This window comes from Papio anubis, chromosome 12, assembly GCF_008728515.1.
Source record: "Papio anubis isolate 15944 chromosome 12, Panubis1.0, whole genome shotgun sequence".
Classification (NCBI taxonomy): Eukaryota; Metazoa; Chordata; class Mammalia; order Primates; family Cercopithecidae; genus Papio; species Papio anubis.
In genome coordinates, this window is record NC_044987.1 from 34,223,044 (window position 1) to 34,242,716 (window position 19,673).

The following is a 19,673-nucleotide window of genomic DNA, read 5'->3' on the forward strand; positions in this document are numbered from 1 at the left end:
CCAAATTCAATTATAAAAGACTAATGAATGACTTTGGCAAAAGAGCAATAAGCTAACCAAGAGAATCCATTTAGGCTTCCTTTGGTAAGATGGAGGTTACCTGTCAAAAAGACAATCCTGTGTCTTCCATTTCCCATCTACGAATCTTAATTTATTCTGTATATTACTTTAATATTATAAAACATTAAATTAATTTTTTAAAACTGAACTAGTTGAATTTCAATTAGCAATTTTACTTATAATTTTTCACTTAGGTCTGATCATTTATTAATAATATTGTGTATACTATAATTTTTATTAAAACACTTTTGAATCTAAAAGAGAACCTGAAAGATATCTACAAGTCTAGAGTATCTGTGACATTTATTTTTACCAATCTGATATTATATGTATTTCATATTATATATATAAAATATATAGCAACATAATGCATGTCACAACATTTAAAAAGATATGTACACAATTGAGATAGGTTAAGAGATTTTTTAAAACTAAAGAAATTGGCCTGGCATGGTGGCTCACGTCTATAATCCTAGCACTTTGGGAGGTCGAGGTGGGTAGATCCCTTGAGGTTAGGAGTTCGAGACCAGCCTGGCCAACATGGTGAAATCCCATCTGTACTAAAAATACAAAAATCAGCCAGGTGTGGCTGTGGGCGCCTGTAGTCCCAGCTACTTGGGACACTGAGGCAAGAGAATCGCTTAAACCCGGGAGGCAGAGGTTGCAGTGAGCTGAGATGGCATCACTGCACTCCAGCCTGAGAGACAGTGAGACTTGGTCTCAAAGAAAAAATATTGAAAAGCTAAAGAAATTTATGGGGAGACAGTTGCAGGTACTTTTTTTTTTGCCTACTGGGAATAGAATTCACAGAAAGTAATTTTGAAAATATTTCTTGTGAATGATAAGGGTTGGATAAATGTTTCAGAGCTACTAACTAGGTGAAGGGTAAATCAGCCTTTTAATTCAGTGCTATTATAGTGTGAGTTGACAAGAAAGTACATTAACATTTAATTGGTTAGAATGAAGGAGACTGAAAGGAAGAATTCTCTATCTATTTTGGATGGATTTGTTGTAATGTGGAGAAATGTCAACTGTAAACATTCATAATTCAACAAATTGCTTTAGGATATATTACATTTAGCTGATACAAAATTGGAAGGCTCCAAGATTCCTGAGATCTTTGGTGTTTCTCTTAAGTTATGCTTTGATAATTTAAACGGGGAATAGAAAGCACAGTTGGGCTTCTGTCTGCTTTGGAAAGACAATGAGTTAGTATCTTTCTCAACATTACAAACATCCCAGAACCAGTTTAGGAAACAATCAAAGTGGGAAAAGTAAAATTCATTCCAATGGCTCATATATGTTTATTCTGGGTCGTCTATTTCCCTGGATTGATTCTTTCCTGTAGTATTTAAATAGTGAAGAAATGCAGCGCCTGGGTTACATTTTTATCAAGGGTGTAACCCTATGAGATTGTAGTGCCTGGCATCAGGAAGCCTTTCCCTGTTACATAAGGATGGCATGAGTTGATGCCCCATGAGGGGAGAGTGATTTAGCCTGGAGTCTTGTCTTTCAGGAGCCACACAGCTACTGATAGGAAATGCCTGGGAAATTATTAAGCATTGCTATGGGAGCATCGACAGGCTGCTGGAATTCTATATTCTGATCTCCTACCCTCAAGGCATTCTTCCTTGGAAGTTAACACATATCTCTTCATGTGATTTTTTTTAAGTGCCGTAGCAAAGGTGTATTGTGTAAACCTTTTAAGATTAAAACTAAAGTTAAAAAAACTATACAAACAAAAAGTTATGCAACAAACTATACACAACATAAACCTGTCTACTAAATTTAAAAAAAAATTCAGCAAGACATAGTATTTCTTTTCAAGCCATAAAATAGATTTTTACAACCACATCATAAAACTTCAGTATAGTAAAAATTAGAGCATGAAAAGAAGCAAGGTTTATTTTTTTCTATTTATTTACTTTGAAATTGCATACCTAGAATCTTCAGCTCAGCACTAGCATAAATGGCTCCATACTTATTTTCAGCCAAACACTGATACATTCCAGCATCTGATTGATTCACATTGTGGATCATCAATACTCCATTAACCATCTCAACCCTACTCTGTAATGGAATTAAAAAAATTAGATCTAGAAAGTAAACAAATAACATGGATTTTATGGGTATCCTCTGCTAGACTAAGAAAAAACAAGTTTGCAATTAATCCAGTTAAACATTATTTGGCCATGCAGCAATGTGAATGTACTGTTCATTATTTTATTATAACATGCATCTGGTAAATTATGGTTATTGATTGGTTGAAAATAAATTATAATGATATTTTTATGGAGTTATTCTGGCAAGTTTTACCTTCAGTTTTGTTTTTAAAGTGAGGTGCCTTTTTTTGGTACACTAGTTGAGCTTGTGAAATATAATCAGCAGGTGATGCTTTTATTTGCATTCCGTTTACAAAGGGAAAGAAGGATTCATATAGTAGAAAGGATTGAGGTTGTAGACACATGAGATCAAGGTTAAAAATAGCCCAGGTCATAAGAACAACCCCTTTATTATATTGATCCAATGGGGAGTTTGTCATTTTCACTCACTTCCCAAAAAACTAACACAAATTGAAAACTTCCTTGTGACTAGATTCTAGATAAAATTATTGGTCAGACAATATACTTCAGTATCAGAAGAAAGTTAGTATAAAAGACAAAAAATTGAGCATGTGCAAATTAAGGTAACCTTAAGTCAAGAGAATAGTTCAAAAACAAATTTTAACTTTAAAATGTTAAACAACCAGACGTCTTATCTACTTAATGCCAAGCAAATCATTTAAAAAAAATCTTAGTTGGCAGTGCTTTGTCTATCAACAAAGATGCCAAGTAATTTTAGGTGATATCTAAAAGTCAGCTACAAATGGAAATAAGTCTATGATAATCATTGATAGTTTCATAAAAATTTATAGGATTGAAAATATTTTAAAGAAACACTACATTACCAAAAAATGTAATGAGGAAATTAAAATTAAAAATGCTTATATATTTGTTACGTTTCTCACTCAAAATATATTAAAATAGATGACTGCTATATCCCAGACATTGAGCTAAATTCTCAGTTAATCCAGATAACATTCATCCTTAACACAAACACGTCCTATATTATGAATCAGAAATAGGAAAAGACTTTCAATAAGACTAAAGAAGCCTAGTTTGTCCTATGTGAAATCTTGCTAAAATTACAATAGAACAGGTTAAAAACTCCCAACAGTACCTGAGATGAGAGGGGTACTCCATTCTTCAGCCAACGATATGTGGGTCTGGGTTTTCCAGTAGCCTTACATTCCCATCGGAGAGGGCTCCCACTGTCTAACTGAGTATCATTCAGTTTTTCTACCCAGTGTGGGTAGGCTGTAAGTATGTAAGCAGTAAACAAGGATGATTTCATTTCTCAAACACCTTACCACATTAAAAATTTACATGGAAAAATTCAATGTATTTTTTTTAAAGCAAATTATTCAACCATAGGTATTTTGAAGAAGAATGGCATTACACTACACACAAAATTCTATTTCCTGTACCCTCCAAAAATAGTAGTGAAGATATTTTGATAATATAAAATGCTATTGTAACTATGCAAAGTCTTCTTCTTCTTTTTTTTTTTTTTTTTTTTTTTTGGACTTCAAGTGGTTTAGTTATCCCCAAGGCACCCGAACCAGTTTAATAGGAAGTCAGGTATTAGAGTCATTGCTCTTTCTACAGCATTAGCACAGGTAGAAATATACAGTGTAACTGTGTAACTACTCAACTTGTTTCTGTCTCTCTCTCCATATATATAACACCTGAATGACTTTGGAAAAATGATTTGTGAATCCAGATTTTACTGTAAAATTTTTCTTAATTTACATTCTTACAATATAATTTTTTTATATTTGCAAAAATGTTAGAGGAAACTTTATTTTATTAAGAATGAGATACTGTTGTAATTATATGAAATCTTAAAATACAAGTTAAAGTTCGTTTCCAATATTGGCCAATTTTTAAGGAAAATAGTTGAATAAAGCTGACTATCTACAAATATTGTTTAAAACAAAGAAATACATATACAAATATTGCACTGAATTTATTATTTCTAACAAAATTTTTGGCAAAAACTGTAAAATTTTATATGTACTACTGAGGGCTTTTATCATTCATTCATTTATATGTTCATTCAGATATGCTACATAGTCCTTGTTCGATCTTAGAGGCTATTAAGAATATAGAAACAGAGAGGTTCTACACTTAAAGAGTTTTTGCTGTGGTAGAGGTGGTCTAACGTCATTGCCAAGGAAAAGGAGAGCATATGAAAAAAGATGTGTTAAACAACTGCACATTGGACCCGGGACAGTGGCTCATGCCTGTAATATCAGGAATTTGAGAGGCCAAGGCAGAGGGATTACTTTAGCCTGGGAATTCGAGACCAGCCTAGGCAACATGGGGAGGCGTTGTCTCTACTAACAATAAAAAACATTATCCAGGTGTGGTGGTGCATGCCTATGGGTCCAGCTCCTTGGAAGGTTGAGGCAGGAGGACTGTTTGATCATGGGAGGTTGAAGCTGCACTGAGCCATGGTCATGCTACTGCATTCCAGTTTGGGTGACAGAGTGAGAACCTGTCTCAAAAAAGAAAAATAAAAAATAAAGAAAACTACACATGCATGTCAGAATAGTGGGTATAAAGGAGTAGCAGATGTCCCAAACCAAAGCCAGTTTAGAAGGGGGGAGAAAGAGCAAGAAAGAACTCACATTTATTAAATGCTAGTCCTAGCCATTACCATGGCCTAGACACTGAGCTAAATTCTCAATCCCTGTAACATTCATCCTTAAAACAAACATGTCCTATTTTATGAATCAGGTAACCTTTGACTCAAAGAGATTAAAGACATTTACCCAAGGTCACAAAGTTAGTTATTTGTTTCTAAGTGGGAATTTTGCTTTTCTTAGCTTATTGATCTTCTAGCCAATATAGTCTGGACTTTAGAAGCCCCACTTTGGCATAGCATAGTCAGGATTTGTAGACCTTGGAATACATTCTGTGATTCAGCTTCTAAGCCTGCAAGCTATCATTCAAAAATCTTACCACGGTGAGTTTCAGATATTGATCATGATTTTTGTACCTGTCTTCTGAAATCATCTCTTTGTAGTTATGTGTCATATATGCTAAAATGCTGACAGGAGTAGTGAGATACACCAGCAATATTAAACTCTACTTTTACGTCTGGGTTTTCTGTAAACTTTGCTAATCTGTCAGAATACTTTATACTATGCATGACTCCTGTAAGCCAAATAAATTGGTGTGTTATCTCCCAAGCACACATTGTATTTTATTTAAACTGTTCACTCTACATAGAATGTTATACTTCTATTCTCCGTCTCTTTTAATTCTACTCATGATTCAGTATTTATTCTAAATTAAGTAAGATGTATTAATCACAGCCTCAAAGAAGAGTCATGTGCACCTCCTCTGGACACCTGTAGTTCTTATTCGTTTGGAAAATATTCCTGTAGTAGCTTGTTACCTCTCTTCTGTTGCTGACTTAAATTGTTATTAAATATTTTAGTTGGTTTGAGTTTGACACTCAGTGAGACAGTGAGATCATTAAGAGCAGAGATGATTCTAAACATAGTTTTAGACGAAACAGTGTCCTACATATAATAACTGATTGTACTTGTTTGACTTATTGATCTATCTCTAAATGTACCATGACTGTGAGCCTTTAAAATAAATTCAAAAGAGACTTTTAAAAGTTATAGAAATGGATCTGGCCACTGCACTCCAGTCTGGGCGACAGAGCAAGACTCCATCTCAAAAAAAAAAAAAAAAAAGTTATAGAAATGAAGAGCTAGGAAAGAAAGAACTGTTAAAATATTCAAATAAAAACAGATTTGACATCTGAGAAAACAATCCATTAGAAATTGGAAGAAAAAATGTTTCTTCAAACATATTTTGGAATACTCTGTAAAGTGGCCTAATTTAGAGTCCTGATTCCAAAACAATTTTTTCATAGGAATCAAACATATGCTTAATGACATTAATATAAATATGAATTAATTTTTTCTTTCCTTTCTTTAGATTTTGTTTTGGATACCATTATAGGTAAAATGCTTACTCTGAAGATATGAATATAAATGTGCCATCATATCTGTTTGCTATCAGCTCAAATTCTACATTAAAATGTTACTCAAATTAGTTCTACCAAGAATTCTACAAGTAAAAGTGGCCTGTTACACTGCCCTCAGAACTGTAAAAATGCTATCAATATGTCAATTATTGGCAGATAAGAGATGTCGTTTCATATTTTATTGCTTTGAACACTGTACTTCGTGTGTGAATCTTTTGTACCAAGCTATGTTGTTATGTATGAGATCTATACATCTGTAACTTTATCTCTATCTATGATGCATAATAGCAAAAAAAAAAAAAAAAATCCTGAAATGGTACAACTTGATGATGTCACCTGGCTGCTTAAGATGCCATATGCAGTTAGTATATGTAGTCTGCTTGTTAATTGACTTGATATAAAAGCTTTCAAGCCACTCCAAACAAATAACACACAAGCACACAAACACATAAACATACACACACAAACATGTACACAGACACACATACAAGCAGAATTTAGACTGTAGATTGTGTTACAGTGAAGTTAAGATCTATATTAGAAAAATAAATTTAAGTCATCATTGAATAAACGTTAATTAACATGAAGGCTATGGGAATTTATGAATTGTTGTCCTTCATATAATACCTGGAAAATGTAGATTATGTTCAATACTAGATCAGTTTGACTTCTACAATAGATTTCGTTTTTACATTGTAAGGTATTTTATAAACCACTAGGTCTATACTATATGGACCAAGGCAAAAACATTATGTGAAAGGGCAGTGGTAAAATTTTAAAAATAAAACATTAAAGACTGGATTAAGGCCTGAAATAATTTGTCTTAGGCTGTAATCTGAAAAAGACAGTACAGTACTTGCAAGATTCTTACAAAAACAACAAAATTACTGGTAACATAAAATCAGAAATATAAAAGGTTACATTTAAACTTTTTTTTTTTTTTGGTTGAGATTGAAAGTTACTAAAGGGCACTGGCTTTGGCTTCTGAATAATAACATGGGGTGAGCAGACACCAAGACATGGTCTGCATTATGGAGAGTCTTTCATCTATCTGGGAAAGAAAAATCACAGGTTGGGTCACATTTAAAACAAACCTAATAACTTTTTAAAATCTAGCTTTTGTCAAGCCACCTATTTTAGGATGTGGAAAACTGAAGAGGCATATGGCACTTTAAACCCAGGAGCTGTTAAAGTCTCACCAGATGCACCGTACTTATGTAATACATTTGAGCATCAGATCAGTCTCTGGGTTACATTTTATAAAACACTAAGCAGATGTGCATAAAGAAAACTTGCTTATTACCTCTTGTCATTAGAAATTCTGTAATTCTCTACTGATGAATGCTAAGTGTTATTGGCCTCCTTTGTTGCTTCTGTACTGTTACGTATTGAGGAGTCAACATATTTTATCTGCATAGATCACTTTCAATATTATGACTCTCAGCTGTGGGCCAATGAGATGTAATGTGTTATATTGGAGAGATTATACAGTTGGGGGTGAATATGGGTTCAAATTCTAGTTCTACCATGCCCTTGCTCTATTATGTGGCTGAGAATGAGTTCTTTAACTGTAATGAGTCTCAGTTGTAAGCTGTAGATAGTAATTCCTATTTCAGTGAGCTACTGTGATGATAGAAGATAATATATATTGGTTACTTTCCACCAAAATCCATTATCCATGTGTAATGTTCAACTTCGTTTTCTAGCAACTGTGAATATACATATGGCAACACTTTCATAATAACAGTAGAATTCAAGGCAAGAATTTTCTCTCCATACAACGGGATTGAAAACTGTCTTTAGGTGTGAAATTATTAACCAGGAATCTACAATTTTATATCATTTCCTAGAGCAAATCTTTGATATATTTTAATAGCTAAAACATCTTTTTTTTTTTTTTTTTTTGAGACGGAGTCTCGCGCTGTCGCCCAGGCTGGAGTGCAGTGGCCGGATCTCAGCTCACTGCAAGCTCCGCCTCCCGGGTTCACGCCATTCTCAGGCCTCAGCCTCCCGAGTAGCTGGGACTACAGGCGCTGCCACCTCGCCCGGCGATTTTTTGTATTTCTTAGTAGAGACGGGGTTTCACCGTGTTAGCCAGGATGGTCTCGATCTCCTGACCTCGTGATCCGCCCATCTCGGCCTCCCAAAGTGCTGGGATTACAGGCTAGCTAAAACATCTTTAAAGATCAGAACTAACACACATAAACAGTATTTTGAAGAAAAGAAAAAATAATAAAAACGAATGGCAAGGATTTTAATGTATCATACAGTTTTCTCTAACAGTAATAAAATGTTAAGTAAGTATATAGTAAGTAGAAATTATCTGCTCTCGATACCATTCTCATCTCATGCCTTAGTTCAGGTTCTGAATGTCTCACTGAGAAGTAGCAAGCTATCCTTTGGGGTAGAGGCAGGAGCTGAATTCTCGTGTCACTGCCAGCTTCAGTTGGATTTTGGTTCTACTATTTGTTATTAATGGATCCTGGGGTAATAAATCCTTAATATTTTGAGGCCTAGTTTCTCATCTGTCAAATGGGAATCCTAATACCTAAGGGTTATTGTGAGGTAATGTATGTAAAGCACCTCCTAGTAGTGTCTAGAAGATAAGCTCTTGGTAATCTTTAGTTCTCTTCATTAGTTCCGTAGTCTTTGCTGACTCTCATCTATTTTTCATAGAGGACATTGTAAAATGATGTGCATACCTAAAGCACTAATCTTTATAACAGTATAGAATCATAATAAAAATCATCCACTGTGTGCTGAACAGAATTCATAGGGCTAGATGAAAAAAAAAAAGTAGACTGTTTTGAAAGAGCTTACAAGCAAATTGCAGGTGATAGAAGCCATTAACATTTGTGAGGATACTGTTCAGAGATTTTATGAAGATAAGGAAATCTATAATACCACTCTACACTGAAAATGGAACCATATTCCTTTACTGGATATTTAGTACAGTATAACTTACTTTTCTTTTAAGCATTCTGGTTAAAGGAATATTTTAATACGGATACAATTCCAGTTGAAATAGTATGTATAAACTGTGTAGAGATCATAGTGACTGTCTTTATAGAGTGACAAATTACTAGTTGGTGAAGCACATGATACACATTTAAACTCACAGATCACACATCTTTATGTAATGAGATTTCTGTTTACATAAAGTATTTCCCGTTTTGGGAACTCCTTATAATATAAAACTGCTTAAATGATGTTTGTCCTTCCTGCCTCCATCTTTTCCCCTTCAGTTATCCCTTCCCTCCTTACTTTGTTCATTTCTTTTGTCATTTTGTCATTTTTCTTTTCTTTTTAATTGAGAGCTTTACCAAGTAAGAGTTCAACTTGTATTAGAACTATAACAACAAAATTTTCTATGATGAGTTAAAACCACATCTTTTTGATCAATCGTCAGAAACTAGAGAGGACAGAAATAACCAAAGAAATGGCTTAACCCATGAAAATCCTATTATCAAGAAAGACATACCAAGTAGAATATTTATGCAGTTTATGCTAAGGTTCAAATTATTTCCAAAATTTAGTATTTTAATTTCACCAAGTTTTATTTCTTTTTTATGAGTATAATTTTTGAGACCTATTCATGTTATATTAGACATATAAGTATACCTTAATTTTAATTTATTTAACTACCATGGACTTCTTTATGTTGTCATTTGTTGTTTTATGCTTAAAATGTAGATGCTGAATTAAAAACAGTAAAATATGTGGCTTAAATTTATGTGTACTGTCTATATAGTACTTATATAATGCTTTGACCAAGAAAAGGGACTAGAAATGCTGCCTTAGATACCTGGTTCATTTTTTGAAACTAATAGCTAAGCATAAGTATTCCTGCAATTGTACTTTCAAAAACAATGTGCTACAGGAAAGACCATATGCTTTCAGTACTCCATGAATATTGACCGTTTGGATAAAAAGGGTAGCCTGTACTTCTAACAGATAGAGCCCCAGTTACAGAGCTTCCTATAGTAATTCATTATATTGAGAGAATATTCTAAATATAAACCAAGGAGACAGTGAAACATCCATTCATCAGGCTATCCATATCTGCTGCCAGTCAGGTGGAAATGATGGCTAAGATCCTATCTACATTTTACAGAGTTTGATGGGGAGGAAAGCCCTCATGTCAACCATGACAGTTTTAAAAGTACAAAAGTTGAATGAATACATGATAACCGAGATACTTTTATTTTTTATTTGTAATACTTTTTGAGACAGAGTCTAACCCAGGCTGGAATACAGAGGCACCATAATGGCTCACTGCAGCGTTGACTTTCTGGGTTCAGGTGATTCTCCCACTTCAGCCTCCTGAGCATTTGGGACCACAGGAGTGTACCACCATGCTCAGATAATTTTTTTGTATTTTTTGTTTTAGAGACAGGTTCAGCTGCCACGGCCTTCCAAAGTGCTACAATTTCAGATCTGAGCCACTGCACCTATTTACCAAGATACTTTTAGAAGTGAAATAGGACACTCTTCATAATTGTCCTAGGGCAACAGATGTAAAATGGAATTTTCTAGGGCAAAGCAAGGTATATGGCCTCCTGATGGAGCCTGGTAGAAAGCCACCCTAAACGTGGGCTAAAGAAAGAGTTCACATGCTTTCAAGATATATTTCCCACCTGTCACAAATATATGCCAAGTAGCTAGCTGGCCCAGTTTCTCTTTCTAAAGAACAATCTAGATTTTTTTTTTTTTCTATTCAAAGTGATGCATGCTTTGAGTAGGTTTGTCTTTACCCAGCTGGCCTACAGTGCATGACAAGGACACCTCAGATTGTTTAAGTAGCACTTTCTCACTAGAACATACACCAGTAATATGGAGTGAAAGCAATTTTTTTTTAAAATTTCTGGAAACAGTCATCATTACCTATGAATCAAGTAGCTGAGGTTAAGGGAGGAGTAAGTAGAGTTATGCTATGTAGGAGCCTCAGTCCCTAGAACATATAATCTAATTCTATTTAGGTGTGGGCCATTTTTTAGAACACAGAAAATTGGTACTTTCCTCTGATAGCCTTCAGCATGCTTTACATTATTTGTGATTTTCTATAGTAAAGTTCTGGTTGAACACTTGTCTTTCAGTATCAGATTTTTATCTGTACAGACGGATGGTAATACTTCAAACTGTTGCTGTGAGAATAAAGTGACTTGAGTATTTTAATGTTAATCTTTGCTCCACTGGTGTGGAAAAAGCTTTTTTTTCTACGGCTAGGGAGAGTTGTCTCAATGATTTGTTTTAGGAATTATGAACAGTTACAAACTTTGTGAATTTCATCCAAATACAATATTCATGGCCTAAAAACAATCAAACCACTGCTAATATTTCAATCTTAGAAACATTTAAATGTCCATGTCCTTTTCTTCCAGATGCTCTCCCCTGTTTAGCCCTTAAGATACTGATCCTCTCTAAAGCTTTCCCCGACTCCTCTGAGTAGAATGCAGTAGACTCTGCATTCCCACAGTCCTCTTCACATGCCTTTATCACTGCACATAGAATGCTCCACTCTAATGTGGGGTTTGCTTTTCATCTAGTCCAATGGATCACAAGTTACCTCAAGGCTCTATCGCTAGCATGTAGAGCAGCAAGAGGCACTTAACAAACATTAACTGTATCAATGAACGAATGGATAAAATGTTCAATGAATAATCAATTTGATTAGAGTGCTAAATTCCTAAAGGAGTTGTTAAAGATGAAGAAAGACTGGTTGAATTCAGATATTAATATTTTAAAATACTCTTCAGCAGTTCCTGTAAAGGGCATTAAGCTTTTAGAACTGATCTTGAGATACAGGGACAGTCATGGTTTCCTGGAGGAAGCAGCCAACATGAAATTTGGATAACTATATATTCAAAGCATCTGTATTTGCTTATATCAATGCTCTAGCCTATTGCTTCTCTTTTTAGTGTCCTCATCTGGAAAATGAGAATACCCTAACTTACCCATTGTATATATTGTAAATCAAATATGAAAAGTGCGAACAACTTAGAACTTTAGAAGTAAAGATGAGAGTGTAAAAACTTTTGAACCAGATATTCCTAATTCTTAGACACAACCTGGGTGATTGGCATTTTTGGACAGTATAAACACTTACAGGCTGTAGGGGCTATTTATTATACAGATGTATTAATTTAGGCCACAGGTCAGCAAACTTATTCTGAAAAACACTCGATAGCAAATATTTCAGTCGTTGCAAGTCGGTTGGTCTCTGTCTCTATTTAATTCTGCATTGCCAGGCAAAATCTGACCTAGGTGACATGTAGACAAGTGGGTGTGACTTTGTTCCAACATCATTTACATAAAATGGCACCTGGGCAGGATTTGGTTGATAGACACTAGATTGGAGCCTCTGATTCTGACCAAGTTCTAGATTAAGTTAATAAGTTTAGTAAGATTTTTAACGTATCAGAGAATAGTGCTGGTGCCAGGGAAATAGCTCATTTTTAAGGACGTAAGTTCTGTATGCTATACAAAGACACCGATAATTCCCCATTCATTTATAATGTAAATCATTTCTATGTGTAGGGTAATTTGATGTGATGCCTTACCATACAAAAGAAGTATGATTATAAATTATTACTTGGTTTTTATGCACCTAATAAACAATATTTACTTAAAGTTAATTTCCACTTTCAGTTTGACTTTTGGGACTACAGCAATCATGCTTTGCTGAAAACACTTACTGTATACTTGTAATTGTCCACGAAAGGAATTTTTTCCACGTGAGTTTTCAGCTCTGCACTCATAAATGCCTGCATCATCCAGCTGTACATTTGGTATTTCCAGCACTGCCTGAGATTTCCGCAGACGTGCCTTACTAGGAATATAGCCATTAACCTTCATCCATGTGATTGTTGGAACGGGGCTACGAGAGGGAACAAAAATACTGTTAATACGCTTTCCACTATTAGGAACATAGATTCTGTTATCTGGTAATTTAAGCACTTAATAGGCTGAGTGCAATAAAATGTAATCACAATTAAGGACCATGTGCTGGTAGATATATTTCACTTTCCATGTGAGTTGTCTGGTAAGTAGATTATTAAAAAAGTTTCCTTTTCTTTCATATTTCAGGAAAGCAATTCAAAGACAATACAAATTGTAACCAATTATGATTTATTTTTAAACACACTGGTAGCCAGATGCGGTGGCTCACACCTGTAATCCCAGCACTTTGGGAGGCCAAGGCGGGCAGATCGCCTTAAATCAGGAGTTTGAGACCAGCCTGGGCAACATGGTGAAACCCTATCTCTACTAAAAATACAAAAATTAGCCGGGAATGATGGTGGGTGCCTATAATCCCAGCTACTCGAGAGGCTGAGGCAGGAGAATCGCTTGAAACCAGAAAGCAAAGGTTGCAGTGAGGCGAGATTGCACAACTGCACTCCAGCCTGGGCAACAAAAATGAAACTCCATCTGAAAAAAATAAAACAAAAAACAAAAAAAAAATTGTTATGTTTTCATAAACGACAAGAGTAACTTGACAAAATTACCAATATGTGCTTATTGCAATGAGTCAAACAAAAGGGTTATGAATTAAGTAAATTAAAAACTTGTCCTGCCTCCAACCCTGCAAATCTTATTTTTCTGGCCAAATAGCAAACGCAATTTACACAGAATCTCCCACTTCATCTCCATGAAGCATATATTCACACATATAATGAGTTATTTCTGTTTTCTTATTTTTAAAATATAAATTTTGTATATTTGCTGTTTTATTATTTAAAGATCATATTCAATACATATTAGCCTGACTTATTCTGCTTAATAGTTGCATATTATTTCGTTGTGTGAATGTACCAGCTTTAATCAACTGCCCCCTTGTAGGTAAACATTGAATGCAGTCAAGGTTTTTCTTTTTTTCTTATTTTTTAAAATATTTTTTGAAACAGAGTCTTGCTCTGTCGCCAAGGCTAGAGTGCAGTGGCACGATCTCAGCTCACTGCAACCTCTGCCTCTCAGAAGCAATTCTCCTGCCTCAATTTCCCAAGTAGCTGGGATTACAAGTGCACTGCCACCATGCCCTGCTAATTTTTGTTTTTTTAGTAGAGACGGTGTTTCACCATGTTGGCAAGGCTGGTTTCGAACTCCTGACTTCAAGTGATCTGCCACCTTGGCCTCCCAAAGTGCTGGGATTACAGGCATGAGCCACCACGCCCGGCCTGTTTTTTCTTTTTTTAATCATTAAAAAGCAATGTTGCTATAAACAACCTTGCACATATTTCACGTACTATTCTATTTTCTCTAGCAGTCTTTCACAAAAGTGGGACTGATGGATCAAAGGACATGCACATTTTCCATTTTAACAAGTACTGCCAAATTGTTTTTCAATAATATACGAGCACTTTCCCTACCTATTGTTAATATGTGATACTGTTTCCCTATATCTTTGCCAGTATTGCATTTGATCAATCTTCTTAAAGTTTTGTTAGTATTTATAGGTTAAAAATGATATTTTATTGCTTAATATTTTCCTGAACCCTAAGGAGGTTGAACATCTTTTCATGATTTTATTGGCCACTTGCATCTGCATTTCTGTGAATTGTTTGCTTATGTTGTTTTATTTTATTTTGCTTGCTTTTTTATTTGCTTATTTGTGTTAATTTCTTAGAGTTCTTTGTGTTTTAGGACCATCAAACTATTCTTCCCCAGTGTACTGTTAGCTTATTATGGGGCCTCTAATACAATTTTATAATCATTTTTGGGGAGAAGAAAACATGTCTATAGTTTCCTTCCTGACTTCTGATTTTTTTCCTGTTTACAAAATTATCTATAAACCTAAGTTTGTCAGTATTTTCTGAAGCATTTGGTAGCATTTTCTATTACTTTAAAATGTTTGGATCTTTCATCCAACTGGACTATATTTGTGTATTGGTTTGAGATAGGGAATGTAACTGATTATTTCAGCATCATTAAATAAGTACAACTCCTTTTCCCACAATATTTAAAATGTTGCTTTTGTCATAGAATGTGTTCCCATGTACTTGAATCTGCTTCAGGCTTCTCAATTCTGTTCCACTGATTTATTTAGTACTATATATATTTAATACACTTCATGCTTTGGACCCAGTCGACTTTTTCAGTTTGATTTCTCACTACTTCTTTCCAGATCTCCTGACCCAGAAACACATCCCTCCGTGTTTCCAATCATATCTGTTAAAATGCTACTCCTCCTCTGGGACCTGTCCTAAATGCCTCCCCTTCAGCAAAGTCCTAATTTGTGTAGCCAGCTAGAATTTTTTCTTTTAAATAACAAAATGCTTTGTGTATCTTACTTATGTCCCTTGTAACAATTTACCATGGATTATAACTGTTAAGTGTAAGATATTCACCTATTATTTTCTCCTAAGGAATGATAGCAATGTTCTCCATTATAAATGACATTATGATAACCACCCTTATATATATTTGAATATCTTTCTGCTTTATTCCTTAGGAATAAAACATAAAATTGAAGTTGCTAGATTAAGGAGTTGGCAATTTTTGCTTGCTGGTATAGGTGCATATATTCAATGTCCAGAAAGGATGAACCCTGCATTTTGGAACATCCTTTACATCAGTGTGATATTCTTTTAACAGATGCTAGAATTTTTGCATATATTCAGAGGTGAGATTGTCTGTAGCTTATCAAGGTTGTTTGTGAGCTTATTCATTGGTGAGTTCATGGTTTGTTTACAGACTGATTTGACAGATGCAGTATCATAATGATGAGTGATTTGCTTGGTAAACAAGCCAGAATATTCCTATTTTCTGTATTCTGTATCAACTTAAATTGTAGGGAAATTATATTTGCCTTCAAACACTGATAGGATTCTCACAAAGTTACCTGGGTCTGCCACCATCACTGGAGTTAGTGTTTTGACTGTGTTTTCCTTGACTGTATTGTTTAAATTTCTGCTTATGCCAACTTTGGCAATTCACATTTCACTAGAAAATCAACTATTTTATCCATAATGTCAATGTTTTAGCAGCAAGTTATACAAATTGTAATTGTGTAGTTTAAAATAGTCTTAATCACAGGTAGTTACATATTCTAGTAGTTAAGTATGGGTTCCGCAGCCAGATTGACTGGCTATAGAGGTAGCTCTGCAACTACAAGTTATTTAACATTTCATTTCTTTAGGTTCCTCAATTGTAACGTATGCTAGAAATATTACGACTTATGTCAGAGAGTAGTTGTGAATCTTGAAAGATTTAAACAGTCTGGCACAAAGTAAGCAGGCAAAAAAACCCTAGTTTACAGTAATAAAATGATGGTCCTTGTGTATTCTTTGTAATTTATATCGTATAAATATATGTTTTCTGTATTTTTGCCCACAGAAATAGCATTACATATTGGTTAGGAGCATGGACCTTTAGAGAAACCTGGGTTCTAATACGATTTGGACACAGAGATTCTGTGTGACCTTGGGAAATTTGCCTAAGTTCTCTAAATTTTGTTTCTTATCTGTAAAATGAAGATATTTGTTTATTCCTCTAAAATGCAAATATCTTTAGGGCAGTGGAATTTTGTTTAGCAGTATGTCCCCAGTGCCTCATATCATGTTTGGTATATTGTAAATAAATGCTTATGAAATAAATGAACGATTGTCAAAATACTACTTTGAGGATTAAGTGAGATAAATTCTTATGGATTACTTAGTGAAATACATGGCATACTGTAAGCACCCAATAAATGTTAGATATAATAAGTTTTAAATGATTGGCTATGTCAGAAGTTTGTCTATTTTATTGTTCTCTAAAATAAACATTTTAAGTTTTTATTAATTTTTTGTTTTTAATTCATGAGTTTCTATTTTTTAATTTACTAATTCCTCTTTTGCAACCAGTACATTTATACTACACTTTAACTTTTTGAGCTGAATGATCAGTATAATTATTATTCATGATTAATAACAAAATCATATAACTATCCTTTCTGCTGATAAGAAATATATAGCTACATATGATATGTGTTGATACATAGAGTGATACACAGTTTCTACTTTCTTGAACCTGCTAAGTCAATCTTTGTAGTCACGTACAGAATTAATTTTTAGTACAAGTTCCATGTTACTGGAAAAAAAGTATATTTATAAGTTTAAAAATTATTTTTTATATAGCTTTTGTTAGTTGTCAGATATTGTTTTCATGTTTTTAATAATTTCAGAACAGTTTACCTCCTATGGAATCCTTGTACACTAAAATAAAATAACCCATATCAATAGATGCAAAGTAGTCTGCTTGAAGCAGGATTCAGGGTCCTGGAGTTTGCTCACTCCTCCCCCTATTCCACAGAAAACTACTACTGTATATCCTCTTTATTTTCATCCAGATTGATCAGTCAGACTGAGATAGGTGTGTTAATTTCCCCTTACTATCATTACTACCAGTATCTTCTTATATGTCTAAAAGTTTTATTTTGTGTTTTGATTTTCTCCCTGAAAATACATGTTCATGAAAGTTATTATTTTTAGAGTTTTAATTATCTTTTACCAAGTACAACGACCCTATTTCTAATTTTTGCTTTAAATTATCTTTTTAAAAAACACTCCATTAACCTCATGCTCTTTGCCTATTTCTCCTATTATTTTTAGCTTTTTTTTTTTCATGGTATGTCACTTTGTTTTAATCTAATTTCCTCTAAATGGCAAATGGTTATATTTAATTTTTGACTTAAAAACTATATTTGGTAATCTGTGTATTTTAATAATGGAATTTTACTTTTTCATTTTATTGCTCCAATTTATTCAATTGTTCTTATTCAGTTATCCCAGAATCACAAAATACAGAACAACACATAACTTCATATTGAATGTTCACAGCAATGAAACTTGGAGTAAAAATAATCATGGATTAAAAATGATCAAAGAAGACATGACAATAAAAGTAAATATGCAGATTAAAAATAAAACAAATTTAAAAACAAAAATATAATCATAAAAATGTAAAACTCAATGGCTGGGTTATACAACAAATTAGACATAGTTGAAGAGAATATTTCCAAAAGAGTTAGATAGATTAGAGCTTCATATACAGAACGAGGCACTGAGAGGAAGGGAGACAGAAAACACATAAATACGGGCCTCAGTTAGTAGATGTGTTGTATAAAGCTAGAGGGTATAACATAAGTCCAATCCAAGATAACAGATAGAAAGAGAGACAGAGAGAGAGAGATGAGAGAGCGAGAGCAAGAGAGGGAAGACTATGTAATATCTGAAAAGTATTTGGCATGCCATTTTCCTAAAATGAAGGACATGAATCCATAAACACAGGAAATACAATATATACAAAGCATGACTAAAACCACAGAACACCAATGACATATATTAAAAGTAGCCAGAGAGGGAGACAGGTAATTTACAAAATAACAATGATTAGCATGTCTACTGACTTTTCAACAGCAGCAATGGAAGGAGGTAAAGATGTTGGAACAATTATGTTCAACATAGTGGAAAAGAGAGGAAAAGCATCTATAAACTAATAATTTTGTGTCTTGTAAATTTTTCTTTAGGAGTGCAAAAGGAGATAAGGATATCAGATCTACAAAAACTGAACAAGTTTTTCACCAATAAACTATTACTAAAGGATATACACTTCAAGAAGGAGAATAATGACTGTAGAAAGTAAGTTTAAGATGCAAGAAGTGGTAAGAGAAAACACAAATAACAGTAATAGCAACAGCAATAAAATAATGTGCATGTATAAAAAGAGACAGCACTAAAATGCTGACCCAAAAGAGCATGTAATTTAAGAAAAAGAAGTTATAAGTTAATGTATCCTAAAGTTTTTCACTTTGAGGAGGAAGATGGTTAAGATATTGATGAGCTTTTAACTTTAGAAATAAATAATGAAATTAATGATAAAATCATAAAATAGTAGAAAAGATGATTGTAATTTTACAAACAAATCAGGTATATAGCAAAGCCTGGAAACCTCATCTGTTCATCTGTTCCCCAAATCCTTTTTTTTTTTTTTTTTTTTTCTGTGATAAAAATGTCTTTGTTTTTTTTTTTTTTTTTGCTTTTGGCTATGATGATTTCTGGAAATCAAGTATAGTAGAATTGTTTTTAAAAATCTATGAATATCTACTCTTCTTCTGTTGGATAGTTTGAGATCAATACCCAGAGTAAATATGTAAGTAACAAGTTGAAAATAGCAGGACTGAGTTTCTAAATGACTGTGCAGAGGAAAGTACAAATTACCTCACCAATGCTAACTAATAACATTCTGTCAGATGTTACATGAATGAGATATAAATGTATACCTTGCTAAGCTCCAGACTTTCTAGGGTTTATTTTTTATACCTTCTGGCACTATCTTACTAACGTAGAACTTAGTTAAAAATGGAAATGGGTAACTGACGTGACAAGACAGTAAACATTTGGAATTGCCAGAACAGTGAGGATGAAGATGGAAAGGAATGCATAGTGGAGAATGAGATCAAGTTTCATGCTATCCAGTGGTAAAACATTTTGTAAAACTGTCATCCTTGAGAGCTTGGAAAGGTAATC

The 19,673-nt window shown here is 33.9% G+C and overlaps 1 protein-coding gene across 1 annotated transcript in view; it reads right to left on the reverse strand.

Moving 5' to 3' along the window:
* CNTN5 (contactin 5) overlaps window positions 1-19,673 on the reverse strand; it is a 1,333,698-nt gene that overhangs the window by 299,378 nt on the left and 1,014,647 nt on the right. Inside the window, exons 10-12 of the mRNA XM_031653895.1 lie at window positions 12,864-13,045; window positions 3,280-3,416; window positions 2,001-2,130 (exon numbers count right to left, since the gene is read on the reverse strand). Coding sequence (XP_031509755.1) covers window positions 2,001-2,130; window positions 3,280-3,416; window positions 12,864-13,045 — 449 coding nt within the window. The remainder of the gene's footprint in view (window positions 1-2,000; window positions 2,131-3,279; window positions 3,417-12,863; window positions 13,046-19,673) is intronic.